The 21,469-nt window shown below is 55.2% G+C and overlaps 1 protein-coding gene across 1 annotated transcript in view; it reads left to right on the top strand.

Moving 5' to 3' along the window:
* The window catches only part of haus5 (HAUS augmin-like complex, subunit 5), a 35,057-nt gene extending 18,847 nt beyond the window's left edge, over positions 1–16,210 (top strand). The window contains exons 11-16 of the mRNA XM_068018638.1: positions 1,981–2,061; positions 10,371–10,516; positions 13,251–13,362; positions 13,668–13,806; positions 14,625–14,757; positions 15,822–16,210. Coding sequence (XP_067874739.1) covers positions 1,981–2,061; positions 10,371–10,516; positions 13,251–13,362; positions 13,668–13,806; positions 14,625–14,757; positions 15,822–15,969 — 759 coding nt within the window. The 3' untranslated portion in view covers positions 15,970–16,210. The remainder of the gene's footprint in view (positions 1–1,980; positions 2,062–10,370; positions 10,517–13,250; positions 13,363–13,667; positions 13,807–14,624; positions 14,758–15,821) is intronic.
* Positions 16,211–21,469: the final 5,259 nt, after the last annotated feature.

The following is a 21,469-nucleotide window of genomic DNA, read 5'->3' as shown; positions in this document are numbered from 1 at the left end:
TCAGATTTCCAGCATCCGCAGTATTTTGCTTTTATATAAGAGTCCATGGTGTTGGGGGTAATATATTCGCATGGATAGAGGATTGGCTAACTAGCAGATAACAGTGTTGGGATAAATGGATCATTTTCAAGTTGGCAAACTGTAACTAGTGGAGTGCCGCAGGGATCAGTGCTGGGGCGTCGACTGTTTACCATCTATATTAATGACTTGAATGGAGGTACCGAGAACATTGCAGCCAAATGTGTTAATGATACAAAGATAGGTGGGAAAGCAAGTAGTGAGGAGGATACAGAGAGTCTACAAAGGGTAAAGATTTGGTAGATGGAGTATAATGTGGGAAAATGTGAGGTTGTTCTCTTTGGCAGGAAGAGTAGAAAAGCAGATTATTTAAGTGGAGAGAGACTGCAGAATGCTGCGGTACAGAGGGATCTTGGTGTCCTTGTGCATGAATCACAAAAAGTCAGCATGCAGGTACAGCAAGTAATTAGGATGGAAATTGGAATGTTGGCCTTTATTAAAAGTGGGATGGAATATAAAAGTAGGGAAGTCTTGCTACAACTGTAAAGGGCATTGGTGAGACCACACCGAGAGCACACTGTACAGTTTTGGTCTCCTTATTTAAGGAGGGATATACTTGCATTGGAGGCAGTTCAGAGAAGGTTCACTAGGTTGATTCCTGGGATGAAGGGGTTGTCTTATGAAGAAAGGTTGAGCAGGTTGGGCCTTTACTCATTGGAGATTAGAAGAATGAGAAATGATCAAGATTCAGACAGGGCGTGCGTGACAGGGTAGATGCTGAGAGGATGTTTCTCCTCATGGGCGAATCGAGAACAGTTTCAGAATAAGGGATCTCCTATTTAAGACAGAGATAAGGAGGAATTTCTTCTCTCGGAGAGTTGTGAGTGTTTGGAATTCTCTACCCAGAGAGTTGTGGAGGCTGGGTCATTGAATATATTCAAGGCTAAGTTAGACAGATTTTTGATCGACAAGGGAGTCAAGGGTTATGGGGGGCAGGCAGGAAAGTGGAGTTAAGACCACGGTCAGATCAGCCATGAGCATATTGAATGGCGGGGCAGGCTCGAGGGGCCAAATGGCCTCTTCCGATTTCTTTAGCTCAAATGTCATTTACGGCTGCTCTTGGTCCATCTTTAGCTTCTTTGTATGTCCCATTACCATGTCCTTTTGAAGTACTTTATTTTTGTGCGGTCACTGCTGTAATGTAGGAAACGCAGCAGCCAATTTGTGCACAGCAAGATCCCACAAACAGCAATGTGATAATGACCCAGATCGTCTGTTTTTTTTAAGTGATGTTGGTTGAGGGGTAAATATTGTCCCCAGGACACCGGGGAGAACTCCCACCCCCCCCCACCCCCACCCGGCTCTTCTTCCAAATAGTGGCCGTGGGATCTTTTACGCCCACCTGAGAGGGTAGACGGGGGCCTCGGTTGAATGTCTCATCTGAAAGATGGCACCTCCGACAGTGCGGCACTCCCTCAGTACTGACCCTCCGACAGTGCGGCACTCCCTCAGTACAGACCCTCCGACAGTGCGGCACTCCCTCAGTACTGACCCTGCGACAGCGCGGCACTCCCTCAGTACTGACCCTGCGACAGCGCGGCACTCCCTCAGTACTGACCCTGCGACAGCGCGGCACTCCCTCAGTACTGACCCTCTGACAGCGCGGTGCTCCCTCGGCACTGACTGGAGGTGTTAACCTGGATTTATGTGCTTGCACCTCCTGGAGTGAGACTTGAATCCACAAACAATTGGTATCTGTGCCAGGGCTGACAGGGTGAGTTGTTCCTGAGCTGCTACGAAATTTCTTGTCGAAATAAAACTCCAATCCATTTCAGAGCCGACCTCAATTGCGCCAAATGCATTGAACACGACCTGAGCTAATTCGCCCAAAGGGTACAGATTGCACCTCAGTTCTCTTCCAGATAGTATCTGACTGAGTTCTTCAAATATTGTTCTTCACAGGACAGTAAACAGGATCTTATCCGAGTGTTAGTGAAAGGGAATTCATCAGCAAAGAGTCACTTGATGAAGACACAGACGGAGGTAAGTCTACACTATCCCCATCAAACACTCCCAGGACAGATACAGCACGGGGGTTAGATACAGAGTAAAGCTCCCTCTACACTGTCCCCATCAAACACTCCCAGGACAGGTGCAGCACGGGGGTTAGATACAGAGTAAAGCTCCCTCTACACTGTCCCCATCAAACACTCCCCAGGACAGGTACAGCACGGGGGTTAGATACAGAGTAAAGCTCCCTCTACACTGTCCCCATCAAACACTCCCAGGACAGGTACAGCACGGGGGTTAGATACAGAGTAAAGCTCCCTCTACACTGTCCCCATCAAACACTCCCAGGACAGGTACAGTACAGGGTTAGATACAGAGTAAAGCTCCCTCTACACTGTCCCCATCAAACACTCCCAGGACAGGTACAGTACAGGGTTAGATACAGAGTAAAGCTCCCTCTACACTGTCCCCATCAAACACTCCCAGGACAGGTACAGTACAGGGTTAGATACAGAGTAAAGCTCCCTCTACACTGTCCCCATCAAACACTCCCAGGACAGGTACAGTACAGGGTTAGATACAGAGTAAAGCTCCCTCTACACTGTCCCCATCAAACACTCCCAGGACAGGTACAGTACAGGGTTAGATACAGAGTAAAGCTCCCTCTACACTGTCCCCATCAAACACTCCCAGGACAGGTACAGTACAGGGTTAGATACAGAGTAAAGCTCCCTCTACACTGTCCCCATCAAACACTCCCAGGACAGGTACAGTACAGGGTTAGATACAGAGTAAAGCTCCCTCTACACTGTCCCCATCAAACACTCCCAGGACAGGTACAGCACGGGGGTTGGCTGCTGGCAAAGTGGAGTGTTGATTGCTGATTGCAGCAACGAGTCTCAGCTGACAGTGCTGGTGACAGTTGGAGGTTGCAGAGGTGGAGAGAGGAGCAACACTGAGCAAGGGAGAGTAGCTACAACTAAGCAGAGGTGAAACTTCAACAACAATCACCTTTAAAAGAGAAGAAAGCGACATTCTTTTTTTGTTGGAAACAAGGCTTTGTCTGGAGGTGGGTGCTGAACACCAGTAATTTACTTTGGACTGTTGGGGAAGGAACAAGTGGCTGGAACAACAAGGGGTGGGGCTGCCAATTCAACAGGAATCTGTGCTGCTGCAAAAGCACACAGGGAAGCTCCCTCCCCACCCCAATTGCCAAGCCTGGGTCAGCTGAAGCTGCCCAGCTAAACAGACGGAAGGGGATAGATAGTGCCTGGGCAGCTTCAGCTGACCCAGGTGAAGACGACTCCCCCAACCAGAAGATCGGAAGACCAAGTTCAAAGACTGTTTTAAGTGTGCTGTGAGCACCACCTCCAGAAAGCAAGTCATCCCTTACAGCCTGCCTTTGCCACTCCTCTATTCCCTCAGCCTCTCCAGTAACCTGTTGTTTGTTTGCTTGTCTTTAATACATATACAATATTTTCAGTGAATCGCTGATATTTGGTGTACAAGCCCACAATTTGGGGTGGGTTTAGCTCTTAGACCCATGGCAAGCCCTTCATCACCGGTGGCGGGGCCCTCTACTACCTACGCAGCTGCAGCTTCTGTGGCTGCCCACGTGGCCCCGTCACCCTTTAAATTAATAACATCCAGCCATGGGGTAAAGAGCTATCCCCACCCCAACATATCTATTGAGGCCTGCGTAAAGGCAATGGCCGAGGTTGTCGGCCCCTCAGCCATTGTTGCGGCCTCAAAGATGTATGGGAAGGCTGTGTTCTTTTTGAGGACCGAGCGGGCGGTGTCCCTGGCCCTGAGTAAAGGGCTCACTGTGGGGGGGACCTTCCTGCCAGTGGACCCTCTGGGGGCCACTGCGCATCGGATAATGTTGTCCAACGTCCCACCCTTCATTCCCAGTGAGCTCCTCCTCCCCCACCTGCACCATCTGGGGGAGGTGAGGTCGGGGATCACCCCAGTCCAGCTTGGTCTTCGGGAACACAGCCTCCAACATGTCTACTCCTTCCGCCGCCAGTTATTTATGCAGCTGGCGCGGGAGGAGGACACGGAGGACCAATTTTATGTGGAGTTCCAGGGGACGGCCTACCGTGTCTTTTGGATCTCGGACAGGGCGCGGTGCCACGTCTGCAAGGGGGTGGGGCATGTTGGGAAGAACTGCCCCAACCTCCCGGCCGCCAGCTCCACCTCGGCGGCCCAGAGTGGTTCCACAGCACCTCCTCCCACTCCCCCCGCACATCCAACAGACACCGCTCAGTCGGTTCCGGAGGCTGTGGTTTTCACAGCCTCTGGCGGGGAGGGGAGCGTCCGTCCGAGCGGAAGGAAGACGCGGGGAAAAAAGAAACATCGTGAGGCGCGTCCCCTGGACACTTTGACTCAACCCGAGCCTGAGCTCAGCCCAAAGCCCATTCCCATGGAATCCACCTGTCCCAGGGCTGGGCTCAGGCCCAGGGTGACTAAAAAAGGGTGCGGAGGCGGAGGCCTCTGATGACATGGAGGTCTCTGAGCCTCCGCGCCCTAGTGGGAAAAAGAGGAGAAGGCACCCCTCCACAGAAATAACACAGGGCCCTGAGGTGCAGGGCCCATCTGTTGGGGGGGAGCTGCCTCCTGTTTCGGATCCTCAGGTTCCCCCTACTGCCACCACCAAGGCTGCAAAGTCCGGGCAGGTGCTCCCTATTCCTCAGGATGGAGGGGAGGGGAAGGCCCCGGTACATGAGGCCCCTCCTGAAGGAGTAAGTGGGGCCCTGCTTGTGGTGGGGGAGCCTGGGGACGCCTCCCATTCCGCTACTGCTACTGGGTCGGGTGCCCTGAATGAAGGGGAGGGCGACGCCCCAGAGGGTGAGCCCCCCCAGCTGGAGTCCTCCACCAACCAGGAGACACCTGACCCGGTGAAAACTGAGAATGCTGCCCCATCTGCTGGACCTGTGGGTGCTGGCGGAGCGGGAGATGGCCTCCTCTCTCCGCCTCCGGTCTCGGCTCCGGCTGGATTTCCGGAGTCGGGATCTTATGCCTCCCCTGGACCACTTGTTGGCCTGGGGATGGAGGTGGAGGGGGGTCCTGGGCTGCTGGCGCCCACAGGCTCCAGTTTTACAATAGAACCCAGAGAGGACTCCTCCGCCATCGATCCTGGGGGTGGGATCGTGACGGAGGCGGGACCAGCTGGCGCAGCCGGGACGTCCGCCCCACAGTGTGCGGTGGTTGTGTGGGCTGCTGGCGGTGACGACCCGGAGGAGGATGGGGATTCGCTGTGGGGCACGGAGGATGATCTTGATTCCATCGCCAGTGAGGTGGTGGAGACCCTCGTACCTCCCACCGAATCTCCTCTCATCCCCACGGCGGAACTCCGGGATTTCCTCGCGGTTTGCAGGGGCTGCCGCAATGAAGTTCAGCTGGCCCTCGACCGCTGGTCGAATCTGGCGCTGATCATCCAGTCCGTCCGTGCTGCCCTGAAGATAACGGGCAAGCGCGCGGGCGTGAAACTGGTTGAGAGGCGCCGTTTTAATGTGTTCCTCAATGGGTTGCTGGGGGAGTGGAAGGCCAGGTGCACTTCCACTCCCTCCTCACAGTGAAGTGTTGGTGACGGGTTTTAAGTACCTTTGACATGAAGATAACCATAGCCAAACTCAACATCACCGGCAGCAGGGGGTCTCACCGCAGATTTCACAATCTCTCAGTCCTAAGGGAAGGGAGATACGCGGTGAGCTTTCTGCAGGAAACCCATACCGTTCCGGGAGACAAAGCCACCTGGCTCCTGGAGTGGCAGGGTGGGGTCTACATGTGTCACCTCACCCCTATTTCTAGTGGGGTGGCTATCTTGTTGGCCCCGACTTTTCAGCCGGAGATCTTGGGGGTCAAGGAGCTAGTGCCGGGCCGCTTGCTCCACCTCGCCGTTCGCCTGGGTAGCGTGCCGCTCCACTTTGTGAACGTGTACGCGCCCAGGCCCGGCGCGTTGCATGCGCGCATCTTTGAAGAAGTGTCCGCTCTCTTGAGCTCCATCGATAGCGGCGAGTGTATCATCCTCGGGGGGGATTTTAACTGCACCCTCGAGGTGGGGGATCGCTCCGGTCCGCAGCGCGGCCAAGCGTCGGTGGAGAGGTTGAGGGGACTGATCAGCTCCCTTAACTTGGTGGATGTCTGGCGGAATCTCCATCCCGACTCCAGCGCCTTCACGTGGAGGTCTGGAGGAGGAGGGTCGCGTATCGACCGCCTCTACATTTCGCAGGCGTACGCCTCCCGCGTCTCAGCGGCCTCCATGCGGCTGGTGCCGTGCTCGGACCACCGCTTGGTGTGGGCGGAGTTCACTCCGCTCCGCACGCGGGCGGGGTCCGCGTACTGGCACTTTCACAACCGGCTGCTGGAGGACGAGCGATTTCGGGACTCGTTCTGTCGATTCTGGGCCGACTGGAGAAGGAAGCAGGGGGGCTTCCCCTCCTTGAGGCTATGGTGGGATGTAGGCAAGACTCACATCCGCGTCTTCTGTCAGGAGTATGCGAAGGGGTCGACCAAGAGGCGGGAAGCCGAGATCGGGCGCCTTGAGAGAGAGGTGCTCGACTTGGAGTCCCGCCTTGGTCATGCCGTCGTGGACCCGGCCCTGTGGCAGGCGTACAAAGAGAGGAAGGGCGCGCTGAGGGATCTGCAGCTCATAGGGTCCCGAGGCGCGTACGTGAGGTCGCGGATCCAGATCCTGGAAGATTTGGACCGCGCCTCACCCTTCTTCTTCTCGCTGGAAAAATGGCGGCCTCCTGGTCTGTACTTATTACAGTGCGTTGTTCTCTCCGGATCCGTCCAGCGAGGATGCGCGCAGAGTTTTGTGGCAGGACCTGCCGCAGGTCAGCCCGGAGGGCGCCGTAGGATTGGAGGCTCCGCTCACGTTGGCAGAGCTGACCGGCGCCCTCCACCAGCTCTCAAGGGGCAAATCCCCAGGGCTGGATGGGTTGACGGTGGAGTTCCTCAGGGCGTTCTGGGACTTCCTGGGGGAAAGCCTGGCGACCGGGGAGATGCCCCTCTCGTGGCGCAGGGCGGTCATCGTCCTGCTGCCGAAGAGGGGCGATCTCCGCCTTCTTAAAAACTGGCGTCCGGTCTCCCTCCTCAGCACGGATTATAAGATCTTTGCCCGGGCTATGTCTACCCGCCTGGGCTCCGTGCTGGCCCACATGATCCACCCCGACCAGTCCTACACGGTCCCGGGCCGGTCCATCCAGGACAACATCCACCTGGTCCGGGACCTGATCCATCTTTCCCGGAGGACTGGTCAGTCGGTCGCCTTTCTCTCCCTCGATCAGGAGAAGGCGTTCGACAGGGTGGATCACGATTACCTTTTCGGGACTCTGCGCGCTTTCGGACTCGGGTCGCATTTTGTGGCCCGGGTCCGACTTTTATACGCCGCCGCAGAGTGTCTAGTCAAAGTTAACGGGTCCTTGACGGCGCCCCTTCGCTTTGGGAGAGGAGTGCGTCAGGGGTGCCCCATGTCCGGCCAATTGTATACCATCTGCGTGGAGCCCTTCCTGTGCCTGCTTCGCAGGAGGTTGATGGGATTGGCTCTGCGAGAGCCGGCCATGCGGGTCGTCCTCTCGGCTTATGCCGACGACGTGCTCCTCGCAATCACAGATCCCGTTGACTTGCGGAGGATGCGCAACTGCCAGCAGACCTTTTCTGCCGCGTCCTCCGCGAGGATCAATTGGGAGAAATGTTCCGGACTCCTGGTTGGTCAGTGGCGGGTGGACTCCCTGCCGGAGGAGATGACACCTTTTGCGTGGAGCACCACGCACCTCCTCTATCTGGGAGTCCACCTTAGCCCCGCTGAGGAAGCCTGGCCGGCAAACTGGCAGGAGTTGGAGGCGAAAGTCACCGCTCGGCTGGGGCGCTGGACAGGACTGCTCTGAGTGCTTTCCTACAGGGGCCGAGCGTTGGTCATAAACCAACTGGTGGCCTCCATGTTGTGGTACCAGTTGGTCACTTTGGCCCCGCTCCCTGCATTTGCCACCAAGATCCAGAAGAAACTCGTCTATTTCTTCTGGGGCAAGAGGAAACACTGGGTCTCCCGATCGAGGAGGGCGGTCAGTTGCTGGTGTGCGTCCGCACCCAGGCTGCGACTCTCCACCTTCGGACCCTGCAGAGATACCTGTACGTCGAGCGTCCTCCCAGATGGTGTGCGCTGGCGACATTTTTTTCCGCCAGTGTCACTGCCTTCAAGACGACACGCAGCTCCCGGTGGAGTCTGTTAGCCGCGTCTCTCTGAGGGAGTTGCCTGTCTTTTACCGGGATCTATTCTGAGTCTGGAACATGGTCGCCTCCAGTCAGGGCGCTCCCCCGCCGGCGGAGGAGAGCGCCTCGGCTGTCCGGGCGGCCGACTCCGGGGACGGTCCGGCGGGCGGAGGAGTAGCCGAAACCCCCGGGACGCCCCTCACTGCGGGTGGCGAGGGGGCTCGGGAGTGCGGAGCAATCCCAGCCGAGCTGACCCCTGCTCGGCCGGAACTGCTCTTCGGACCCAGGCCCCGAAACCCTCCTCGGGAGCCGGTCCCGCACAACCCGAGCCGCCTCTCGGAAATGCCCTCTGTGCCATTCCAATCGGTGCGGAGGGGTTTCCTGTACGGGCTGCTCCTGCACACACTCCACTTCCTCGCCCTCGTCAGCCGGCCGGACACGCCCTGGTGGTCCGCGTTGCCATCTGGCAGCGAGGGGAAACCCCGATGGAGGTCTCTCTACACGGGAGTCTTCCCCCTTTACATCGGGGACCTGGGATGGAGGGTGCTGCACAGAGCAGTCCCGTGCAATAGACTTTTCAGTAGGTTCACGGACTCCCAGGCCGCCTGTACTTTCTGCGGCCTGGACGAGTCCGTGTTCCACGTTTATACGGATTGTGCGAGGTTGCAGCCCCTATTTGAGTATCTGAAGGGGCTGCTCCTCAAATTCTGGCTGCACTTCAGTCCCACGCTCCTGATCTTTGGGCACCCGGTGCGGAGGGGCTTGGGCCGGGAGGAGGATCTCCTCGTCGGTCTGCTCCTGGGCCTGGCCAAGGTGGCAATTCACAGGTCCAGGTTGCGGGCCGTCGGGGGTTCCGTCCTCCCCGATTGCCTGCCCCTCTTCCGCAGTTACGTTCGCGCCCGGGTGTCTCTGGAGAAGGAGCATGCGGTGTCCGCCGGTACGCTTGAGGCCTTCCACGACCGGTGGGCACCGCAGGGACTGGAGTGCATCGTCGACGCCGAGAATGGCATTTTAATTTGAGTTTTTGTTTATTTCTGTTTTAAAAAAAAAAACGGGGGTTAGATACAGAGTAAAGCTCCCTCTACACTGTCCCCATCAAACACACTCAGGACAGGAACAGCACGGGGTTAGAAAAAAAAAGGGGAACAAAGGAAGAAAAAAAACTGGGCTGGATACAGAGTAAAACTGACCTTAAATATTTGGATTTCACTTTTCTATGCTGTTTCACACTCATTTCCTTGTGATTTCTCTGTGATTGAGTTCTAATCCTGCAGACTGCTGATTTACACTGAAATCCAATTATACTGAATGAGGAGGATACAGTGATCAGAGAAGCGACTGCTGTCACCTCAGTCTGAGCTCTCTTTAACCAATAAGCTGCAGCTGGGGGGAGGTGTTTGAATTATTTACGCCCCCAGTTCCAGTGCGCTGAGTCCCACCTTTTGTGCAGTCTCTTCCTGCTCTTAGCGTAAAATGTTAAAATTCTCATCCTTGTTTTCAAATCCCTCCATGGCTTCCTCACCCCCGCCCCCCCCCCCCCTCCCTATCTCTGTAACCTCCTCCAGCCCCTACAACCTCCCTATCTCTGTAACCTCCTCCAGCCCCTACAACCCCTCCCTATCTCTGTAACCTCCTCCAGCCCCTACAACCTCCCTATCTCTGTAACCTCCTCCAGTCCCTACAACCCTCCCTATCACTGTAACCTCCTCCAGCCCCTACAACCTCCTCCAGTCCCTACAACCCTCCCTATCTCTGTAACCTCCTCCAGTCACTACAACCCTCCCTATCTCTGTAACCTCCTCCAGCCCCTACAACCTCCCTATCTCTGTAACCTCCTCCAGTCCCTACAACCCTCCCTATCTCTGTCACCTCCTCCAGTCCCTACAACCCTCCCTATCTCTGTAACCTCCTCCAGTCCCTACAACCCATCCCTATCTCTGTAACCTCCTCCAGCCCCTACAACCCCTCCCTATCTCTGTAACCTCCTCCAGCCCCTACAACCCCTCCCTATCTCTAACACCTACTTCTGCAGCTCGATAGGTCAGATTCTGTCTGATTTTACTCTCGTGTGAAGTATTTTACATACATTAAAGGCGCTATATTAATGCAGCTTGTTCCTGTTGTTGTAGATAGCCTCGTTTGTGGAACAGAAGCTTGGAAAGCACGAGGAGACCATCCGCTGTCTGACTGAGGAGCTTCACAATTCCATCTGTCGGGAATTGAATGTGTTCGCGGCAATCTCACTGGCCTGTCTGGATCAGAGGCTGATTCAAGAGTGAGTGTCACTTTTCCTGTGACTGCATTAAATTCAACTGAGGGAGCGCCGCGCTGTCGGAGGGTCAGTACTGAGGGAGCGCCGCGCTGTCGGAGGGTCAGTACTGAGGGAGCGCCGCGCTGTCGGAGGGTCAGTACTGAGGGAGCGCCGCGCTGTCGGAGGGTCAGTACTGAGGGAGCGCCGCGCTGTCGGAGGGTCAGTACTGAGGGAGCGCCGCGCTGTCGGAGGGTCAGTACTGAGGGAGCGCCGCGCTGTCGGAGGGTCAGTACTGAGGGAGGGCCGCGCTGTCGGAGGGTCAGTACTGAGGGAGCGCCGCGCTGTCGGAGGGTCAGTACTGAGGGAGCGCCGCGCTGTCGGAGGGTCAGTACTGAGGGAGCGCCGCGCTGTCGGAGGGTCAGTACTGAGGGAGCGCCGCGCTGTCGGAGGGTCAGTACTGAGGGAGCGCCGCGCTGTCGGAGGGTCAGTACTGAGGGAGCGCCGCGCTGTCGGAGGGCCAGGACTGAGGGAGCGCCGCGCTGTCGGAGGGCCAGGACTGAGGGAGCGCCGCGCTGTCGGAGGGCCAGGACTGAGGGAGCGCCGCGCTGTCGGAGGGCCAGGACTGAGGGAGCGCCGCGCTGTCGGAGGGCCAGGACTGAGGGAGCGCCGCGCTGTCGGAGGGCCAGGACTGAGGGAGCGCCGCGCTGTCGGAGGGCCAGGACTGAGGGAGCGCCGCGCTGTCGGAGGGCCAGGACTGAGGGAGCGCCGCGCTGTCGGAGGGCCAGGACTGAGGGAGCGCCGCGCTGTCGGAGGGCCAGGACTGAGGGAGACCCAGGTTTAACGTAGTTTCTCTGCTTTTTAATTCTATTGCTCTGGAAATGAACCCAGTTCTCTCTTTGCTTATTAACCAGTGTCGCTACTTTTGGTGATTTTGAAATCTGTGCTCCCAGCTCCCTCTGCCCCTCTATTCCATTTCGACTCTTATTATCCAGGGAGTTTGTGACCTCTGTGTTCTTCCTGCCAACATACACCAGGGCTCACTGTTCCTTATTGAAATTGATGTCAATCACATGCCCATTCTGCAAGTTTATTAATGTTTTCTTTTGTTTTGTCACATTCTCTTCTGTATCCATCATAACTATACTACCCCCAATTTGGATTAGGCTGGTTTGGTCAAGTGGAGACCATAGGAAGATAGGAACAGGAGTAGGCCATTCAGCCCCTCGAGCCTGTCCTGCCATTCCATGAGATCATGTCTGATCCGCGGCCTAACTCCATATACCTGCCTTTGGCCCATATCCCTTCATATCTTTGCTTAAGAAAAATCTATCTCAGATTTAAAATTAACAACTGTTCTAGCTTCAACTATTGTTTGTGGGAGCGAGTTCCAAACCTCTACCACCCTTTGTGTGAAGAAATGCTTCCGAACATCTCTCCTGAACGGTCTGGTCCTAATTTTTAGACTAGTTTTAGAATCTCCAACCAGTGGAAATAGTTTATCTTTATGCAGCCTGTCTTTTCCTGTTAATATCGTGAAGACTTCAATCAGATCACCCTTTAACCTTCTATATTCTAGTGAAAACAGGCCTAATTTGTGTAATCTCTCCTCGTAACTTAACCCCTGTAGTCCAGGTATCATTCTTGTAAACCTACGTTGCACTCCCTCCAAGTCCAATATATCCTTCCTAAGGTGTGGTGCCCAGAACTGCTCACAGTAACTCCAAGTGGGGTCTAACCAGGGTTTTGTACAGCTGCAGCATAACCTCTGTGTCTTTATACTCCAATCCTCTAGATATAAAGGCTAGCATTCCATTAGCCTTTTTGATTATTTTCTACACTTCGTGGCATTTTAAAGATCTATGCACCTGAACCCCCAAGTCTCTTTGGACATCCACTGTACTTAACCTCTTCCCATTTAGAAAGTACCCTGCTCTTTCCTTTTTTGGTCCAAAATGGATAATCTCACACTTGCCCGCATTGAAATCCATCTGCCATAGTTTTGCTCACTCACCGAGTCTGTCAATATCTCTTTGTAATTTTATGCTATCATCTAGACTGTTTACAATGCCGCCTAACTTTGTATCATCAGCAAATTTGGATATATGACTTACTATGCCATCATCCAAGTCGTTAATGAATAATGTGAATAATTGAGGCCCCAACACAGATCCCTGTGGGACACCACTAGTCACATCCTGCCAATCGGAGTACTTACCCATTATCCCCACTCTCTGTCACCTACCACTCAACCAACTTCCTAACCATGTCAATAATTTGCCCTCAACTCCATGGGCTTCTACCTTAGTTAACAGTCTCTTATGTGGGATTTTATCAAATGCCTTCTGGAAGTCCATATAAATAACATCCATAGACATTCCCCTATCCACCACCTTAGTCACCTCTTCAAAAAATTCTATGAGATTTGTCAGGCATGACCTTCCCGTCATGAATCCATGCTGGCTGTCCCTGATGAACTGAAATTTTTCTCGGTGTTCAGTCACCCTATCCTTGAATATAGACTCCAGTAACTTGCTCACCACAGATGTCAGGCTAACTGGTCTGTAATTTCCTTGGTTCCCACTTTCACCCTTCTTAAAAAGTGGAGTGACATGTGCAACTTTCCAATCCAGAGGGACCACTCCTGGATCTAGATGTGATGGGTGCAATGGCCTGGAAAGTGTGGGTTAGTTAACTGCTAAATTACCATGCTGCAGTTTTGATGTTTTGGACCTTTTAAAGTGTTTTTTCTTCGCCGCAGGGTGCAGAGAGTTCCTGTACACAAGCTGTCAATCCACAGACTGGACACCTCGAGCAACAACCCTCAATTCTTCCAGCAGTTCAAGAAGAATTTGTCTTTCCCGCTCTACAAGGTAACAACTTGCATTTATATAGCGCCTTTAACAAAGTAAAACGTTCCAAGGCGCTGCACGGGAGCGTAAGTCGGACCAAAATCAGACCCCGAGTCACATAAGGAGGTATTAGGGACAGGCGACCAAAAGCTCGGTCAAAGAGGTCGGTTTTTAATGAGCGTCTTAAAGGAGGAGAGAGAGAAGCGGAGAGGTTTAGGGAAGGAATTCCAGAGCTTAGGGCCCCAGGCAGCTGAGGCACGGTTAAACCCAGCCTGCTACCAGCTTTCCCGTCCCGTTGAACTAATTCTGCTGCACTCCTTCCCCAGGCCCCTGAACACCTGATTGACTGTGTGACCAAGATGAAGATGGAGGTACAGGCTTTGCGAGCAATGATATTCCACCAGAGGGGTGCCTTGCAGGCACTTCAGATCCAGCACAACATCACACCGGTCACTGACGCACAGGGTAAGGTGGGGGAGGGGGAGGGGGAGGGGGAGTGGGGGAGGGGGAGGTGCCCACGTCGGCCCAAGTGAGAGGTCGACCGGTGCCTCTCACTGACTAAAACCAGCGCTTGTGTTTCCGGTATTAAAACAGAGACACCCAGGTGACATCACTGAAAGTCTGGAAACCACAGGGAATTAAAGGAAAGACTTGGATTTCTCCAGCTGTCTCTGAAAGAGCTATCCAATGAGCAACTTATTTCCCTTCATGTATTTATCGGCACTCCCTCAGTACTGACCCTCTGACAGTGCGGCACTCCCTCAGTACTGACCCTCCGACAGTGCGGCACTCCCTCAGTACTGACCCTCCGACAGTGCGGCGCTCCCTCAGTACTGACCCTCCGACAGCGCAGCACTCCCTCAGTACTGACCCTCCGACAGCGCAGCACTCCCTCAGTACTGACCCTCCGACAGTGCGGCACTCCCTCAGTACTGACCCTCCGACAGTGCGGCACTCCCTCAGTACTGACCCTCCGACAGTGCGGCGCTCCCTCAGTACTGACCCTCCGACAGTGCGGCGCTCCCTCAGTACTGACCCTCCGACAGTGCGGCGCTCCCTCAGTACTGACCCTCCGACAGTGCGGCGCTCCCTCAGTACTGACCCTCCGACAGCGCGGCACTCCCTCTGTACTGGGGAGTGTCAGCCTGGATTATGTGGATCGAGGTGAGAGTCTCGAACCCTCTGCTTTGTGACTCTGCGGAGAGGGTACTCCTCCACTGGACAATGACTGACACTAAACCTCCCAGTTGAAAGTAATGAGTCTCTCTTTCTCCCCCGGTCAGCTCTGATCGAGCGTATCCAACAGCAGAATGAGGAATGTGCCAAGAACTGTATTCCAGTCATTGAGAAACTCCTGAAGAAATGCAATCAAGCCATTGAGTTCACTGATGAGCTACGGGATGATGTCCAGGACTGGTGAGTGATGTGATGTTTCCAAATAACAGTCGCAGAGTGGTTATGGTCATGACTGAAATCCAGAGACCTGAACTACCGATCTGAGAAAGACACGGGTTCAAATCCCACCTCGGCAGCAGAAAATCTAAATTCAATTAATTAAATAAATCTGCAATAAAAAGCTAGTCTCAGTGATCATGAAACTACTGGATTGTCATAAAAACCCATCTGGTTCACTAATGTCCTTTAGGGAAGGAAATCTGCCGTCCTTATCTGGTCTGGCCTACATGTGACTCCAGACCCACAGCAATGGGGTTGACTCTGACATGCCCGAGCAACCACTCAGTTGAAGAGCAATTAGGGATGGGCAATTAATGCTGGCCTGGCCAGTGACGCCCACATCCCATGAACGAATAAAACAAATCTGTGAACTATGAGGACACTGCTGCAACTTATTCAGTGTCATATCAATTCAAACAGCTCAGAGTTAATGGGAATCATCGAATCACACAACACAGGAGGTGTCCATTCGGCCCATCGTACCTGTGCTGGTTCTTTGAAAGATCTATCCAATTACTCCCCACTCTTTCCCCCATCGCCCTGCAATTTTTCCCCTTCCAGTATTTCCCCAATTCCCCCTTTTGAAAGTTACTATTGAATCTGCTTCCACCGCGTTCCAGATCACAACAACTCACTGCGTCAAAAACATTCTCCTCCTCTTCCCCCCCCCCCCCCCTCTGGTCCTTTTACCGATTATCCTCAATCTGTGTCCCTCTGGTTACCGACCCTCCCGCCGCTGGAAACAGTTTCTCCTCATTTACTCCATCAAAACCCCCTCATGATTTTGAACGCCTCGATTAAATCTCCCCCTTAACCTTCTCTGCTCTCAGGAGAACAATCCCAGCTTCTCCCAGTCTCTCCACATCAACCGAAGTCCCTCATCTCCACAAGAGGTTCATAAATTTGCAGAGCAGGTGGGTGGGGGGGGTGTTGTTATTTCACGGTAGGTAAGTGTGAGGTTGTGCGTTTTGGTTGGATGCTTGAACACTTTCTGTTTGACTCGTGTGCGCGTGTGTTGTTTTCAGGTGGGAACAACCTGCTCAGTTCCTGGTACCTTGGGTCAAGCAGTACGGGCTGAACGTCCAGGGCTGGATTCAGAAGTGGAGCGAGCTGATTCACTGGGGTCTGATGCATGCTCGACGGGAGGAGGCCGAGCCCCAAAAACCCTGCTAACGCCAACCCGTCGCTCCCCTGACCTGCTGACCAACCAACGTCACCCACTGCCAGAGCCCTGTCAGCCCTCTGCAGACCCCCTGCTGTGCCCGGCTGTCAAAGCATCTGACGTTGCGAGAAATGGAGGGAATCTACTTTTAACCGATCCTACTCTGGTCCCCTGATGAAGGTATCACAGGCTCTGATTAGGAAACTGATTGTATCATTTTGTTTGGTAATAAAGGCAGTTATTTGGATGAAAGTTATTTAATTACAACAGTGTTCCTTTACAAGCTGCCCTGTATCTCACAGGGTCAGAGTGTGTTAGCCAAGGGACCAAATCTTAATGTGGCTCCAGATACAGAGCCCACAGTCCCTGCAAACTCTCAGTCGCAGTTCTGACAAGTACCAGGCTGAATAACATAAAGAAAGCCCTCCCTGAGGGAGGGCTGCACTCCGCCCACACCAGGTGGTGGTCCGAGCACAGCACCAGCCGCATGGAGGCCGCCGAGACGCGGGAGACGTACGCCTGCGAAAAGTAGAGGCGGTCGATTCGCGACCCTCCTCCTCCAGACCTCCACATGAAGGCGCTGGAGTCGGGATGGAGATTCCACCAGACGTCCACCAAGTTAAGGGAGCTGATCAGTCCCCTCAACTTCTCCACCGACGCTTGGCCGCGCTGGGGACCGGAGCGATCCCCCACCTCGAGGGTGCAGTTAAAATCCCCCCCGAGGATGATACACTCGCTGCGATCGATGGAGCTCAAGTGAGCGGACACTTCTTCAAAGAAGCGCGCTTGCAACGCGCCGGGCCTGGGCGCGTACACGTTCATAAAGTGGAGTGGCACGCTACCCAGGCGAACGGCGAGGTGGAGCAAGCGGCCCGGCACTAGCTCCTTGACCCCCAAGATCTCCGGCTGAAAAGTTGGGGCCAACAAGATAGCCACCCCACTAGAAATAGGGGTGAGGTGACACATGTAGACCCCACCCTGCCACTCCAGGAGCCAGGTGGCTTCGTCTCCCGGAACGGTGTGGGTTTCCTGCAGAAAGCTCACCGCGTATCTCCCTTCCCTAAGGACTGAGAGATTGTGAAATCTGCGGTGAGACCCCCTGCTGCCGGTGATGTTGAGTTTGGCTATGGTTATCTTCATGTCAAAGGTACTTAAAACCCGTCACCAACAGCTCACTGTGAGGAGGGAGTGGAAGTGCACCTGGCCCTCCACTCCCCCAGCAACCCATTGAGGAACACATTAAAACGGCGCCTCTCAACCAGTTTCACGTCCGCGCACTTGCCCGCTATCTTAAGGGCGGCACGGACAGACTGGATGATCAGCGCCAGATTCGACCAACGGTCGAGGGCCAGCTGAACTTTATTGCGGCAACCCCTGCAAGCCGCGAGGAAATCCCGGAGTTCCGCCGTGGGGATGAGAGGAGATTCGGTGGGAGGCACGAGGGACTCCACCTCACTGGCGATGGAATCAAGATCATCCTCCGTACCCAACACCGAATCCCCATCCTCCTCCGGGTCGTCACCGCCAGCGACCGACACATCCACCACACACTGTGGGGCGGACGTCCCGGCCGCGCCAGCTGGTCCTGCCTCCGTCACGATCCCACCCCCAGGATCGATGGCGGAGGAGTCCTCTCTGGATTCTACTGTGAAACTGGAGCCTGTGGGCGCCAGCAGTTCAGGACCCCCCTCCACCTCCGTCCCCAGGCCAATGAGTGGTCCATGGGAGACAGAAGTTCCCGGCTCCAGGCCATCTCCCGCTCCGCCAGCACCCACAGGCCCGGCAGATGGGGCAGCATTCTCGGTTATAACCGGGTCAGGTGTCTCCAAGTTGGTGGTGGACTCCGGCTGGGAGGGCCGACCCTCTGGGGCCTCACCCTCCCCTTCACTCAGGGCACCCGACCCAGTAGCAGTGGCAGAATGGGCGGCGTCCACAGGCTCCCCCACCACAAGCAGGGCCCTACTTACTCCTTCAGGAGGGGCTTCAAGTACCGGGGCCTTCCTCTCCCCTCCATCCTGAGGAATAGGGTGCTCCTGCCTGGACTTTGTAGCCTTGGTGGTGGCGGTAGGGGAAACCTGGGGACCTGAAACAGGAGACAGCTCCCCTCCAACAGATGGGCCCTGCGCCTCAGGGCCCCTCGTTACCTCTGTGGAGGGGTGCCTTCTCCCCTTTTTCGCACTCGGGCGCAGAGGCTCAGAGGCCTCTGCAACCCCCCTTTTTTTGGTCACCCTGGGCCTGAGCCCAGCCCTGGGACAGGTGGATTCCGTGAGATCGGGCTTTGGGCTGAGCTCAGGCTCGGGTTGTTTCAATGTGTCCAGGGGACGCGCCTCATGATGTTTCTTTTGCCTCCGCGTCTTCCTTCCACTTGGACGGGCACTCCCCTCCCCGCTGGAGGCTGTGAAAACCACAGCCTCTGGAACCGACTGAGCGGTGTCTGTTGGATGTGTGGGGGGAGTGGGAGGACCCTGGGCCGCCGAGGTGGAGCTGGCGGCCTGGAGGTTGGGGCAGTTCTTAGGAACATGCCCCACCCCCTTGCAGATGTGGCACTGCGCCCCGTCCGAGGTCCAAAAGACGCGGTAGGCCGTCTCTTGGAACTCCAAATTAAATTGGCCATCCGAGTCCTCCTCCCGCGCCAGCTGCATAAATACCTGGCGGCGGAAGGAGTAGACATGTTGGAGGCTGTTCTCCCGAAGACCTAGCCGGACTGGGGTGATCCCCGACCTCACCTCCCCCATGTGGTGCAGGTGGGGAAGGAGGAGCTCACTGGGAATAAAGGGCGGGATGTTTGATAACATTATCCGCTGGGCAGTGGCCCCTCGAGGGTCCACCGGCAGGAAAGTCCCACCCACAGTGAGCCCTTTATTCAGGGCCAGGGACACGGCCCGCTCGGTCTTCAGGAAGAACACAGCACTCCCTTACATTTTTGAGGCTGCCACAATGGCCAAGGGGCCGACAACCTCGGCCATTGCCTTTACGCAGGCCTCTATAGACATATTGGGGTGGGGATAGCTCTTTACCCCATGGCTTGAAGTAATTAATTTAAAAGGTGACGGGGTCACACAGGTGGCCACAGAGGTTACAGCCGCATAGGTATAAGAAGGCCCCGCCACCGGTGATGATGGGCTTGCCATGGCTCAAGAGCCAAACCCACCCCCAATTTGCAGGTAAGCAAAGAAACCAACTAGGAGGTTTGGGGAGAGGCTGAGGGTATACAGGAAATGGGAAAGACAGGCTGCAAGCGATGACTTTGCTTTTTTTCCCCTTAAAGGGTGGTACTCAGAGCACTGTAAACACTTCTGGTCTTCCGGTCTTCTGGTTGTGGGAGGGGTCTTCACCTGGGTCAGCCGAAAGCTGCCCAGGCTCTCGTTCGATCCTTATGTCTCTATTAGCCAGGCAGCTTCAGCTGACTCAGGCTGGGCAACTGTGGTGAGGAGGGAGCTTCCCTGCAACTTTAGTGCAACTGCACAGCTCCCTGCAGAATTGTATAGCCCCCACCCCTTGTTCTTCTGGCCTCTTTCACCTCCCACAACAGTCCAAATGAAATGAAAGCTTGGTGCTCGACACCCACCTCGAAATACAGCCTTTTTCAAAGTCTTTCCTCCTCTGCAGCAAAAGTCGTTGAAAGGTTTTTGCAGTTCCCTCCTCAGCTCTCCCTCTCCAGCAGCACCTCCAGCAACTGACTGCAGCACTGTCAGCTGCACCTCGTTGAGGCACTCAGTATTCCCAAAGGAGCCAATCCCAGTGCTGTACCTGTCTTGGGAGTGTTTGATGGGGACAGTGCAGAGGGAGCTTTACTCTGTATCACATTGCAAAACTGAAACTCCTGAGATAGGGAGGATTGTAGGGACTGGAGGAGGTTACAGAGATAGGGAGGGTTCTAGGGGCTGGAGGAGGTCACAGAGATAGGGAGGGTTGTAGGGACTGGAGGAGGTTACAGAGATAGGGAGGGTTCTAGGGGCTGGAGGAGGTTACAGAGATAGGGAGGGTTCTAGGGGCTGGAGGAGGTTACAGAGATAGGGAGGGTTCTAGGGGCTGGAGGAGGTTACAGAGATAGGGAGGGTTGTAGGGGCTGGAGGAGGTTACAGATATAAGGAGGGTTGTAGGGGCTGGAGGAGGTTACAGAGATAGGGAGGGTTGTAGGGGCTGGAGGAGGTTACAGAGATAGGGACGGTTGTAGGGGCTGGAGGAGGTTACAGAGATAGGGAGGGTTGTAGGGGCTGGAGGAGGTTACAGAGATGGGGAGGGTTGTAGGGGCTGGAGGAGGTTACAGAGATAGGGAGGGTTGTAGGGGCTGGAGGAGGTTACAGAGATAGGGAGGGTTGTAGGGGCTGGAGGAGGTTACAGTGATAGGGAGGGTTGTAGGGGCTGGAGGAGGTTACAGAGCTAGGGAGGGTTGTGGGGGCTGGAGGAGGTTACAGAGACGGGGAGGGTTGGAGGGGCTGGAGGAGGTTACAGAGACCGGGAGGGTTGTCGGGGCTGGAGGAGGTTACAGAGATAGGGAGGCCATGGAGGGATTTGAAAACATAATTGTGAATTTTAAAATTAAAGCGTGCAGAAAAGATGAGACGAGTTGCTGGAAATCTGCTGCCCTTAAATTTCGCATTCCTCGTACTGGGGCTACAAGTGGGCAGCCTCACATGGTCGAATAACCCATTACTGGACAATGCCCAGGGTAGACACAGGACGTCAGGACCCATGGCTCAGGTCGCAAATGGCAGATAGTCCTCGCCCTCTGCAGGACAGGAGGGGGAACTGCATCCTACCACACAGCCCGCCCTCTGCAGGACAGGAGGGGGAACTGCATCCTACCACACAGCCCGCCCTCTGCTGGACAGGAGGGGGAGCTGCATCCTACCACACAGCCCGCCCTCTGCTGGACGGGAGAGGGAGCTGCATCCCACCACACAGCCCGCCCTCTGCAGGACGGATGGAGGAACCGCATCCTCCCAAACTGCCTGTCCTCTGCAGGACGGGAGGAGAAACTGCATCCTCCCAGGCAGCCCGCTGTCTGCAGGACAGGAGGGGGAGCTGCATCCTCCCACACAGCCCGCCCTCTGCTGGATGGGAGGGGAAACTGCACCCTCCAATGCAGCCCGCCCTCTGTAGGACGGGAAGGGAAACTGCAACCTCCCATACATCCCGCCCTCTGCAGGACGGATGGAGGAACTACAGCCCGTCTTTTGTCGGAACGAAGGAGAAACTGCAACATTCCACACACCCCGCCCTCTGCAGGACAGGAGGAGGAACTGCATCCTCCCAAACAGCCCGACCTCTGCAGCACAGGAGGAGGATCTGCATGCTCCCATACAGCCCGCCCTCTGCAGGACAGGAGGAGGAACTAGAGAGCTGAATACCTGCATTGAGATAAACCTTACTACCTCCGAGAGAGTCTTCTCATAGTCCTTCAAACTGTAGCTGGTCAGTTCTTTCTCCTGTTTTGCAGAAAACGGGATGCATGTTAGGGTGCAGTTCCTCCTCCAGTCCTCCAGAGGGCGGGGTGAATGTGAGGGT

The sequence above is a fragment of the Heterodontus francisci genome, chromosome 39 (assembly GCF_036365525.1).
Source record: "Heterodontus francisci isolate sHetFra1 chromosome 39, sHetFra1.hap1, whole genome shotgun sequence".
Classification (NCBI taxonomy): Eukaryota; Metazoa; Chordata; class Chondrichthyes; order Heterodontiformes; family Heterodontidae; genus Heterodontus; species Heterodontus francisci.
Note: the sequence above shows the minus strand (reverse complement) of the source record. Positions and strands in the feature narration are given on the sequence as shown.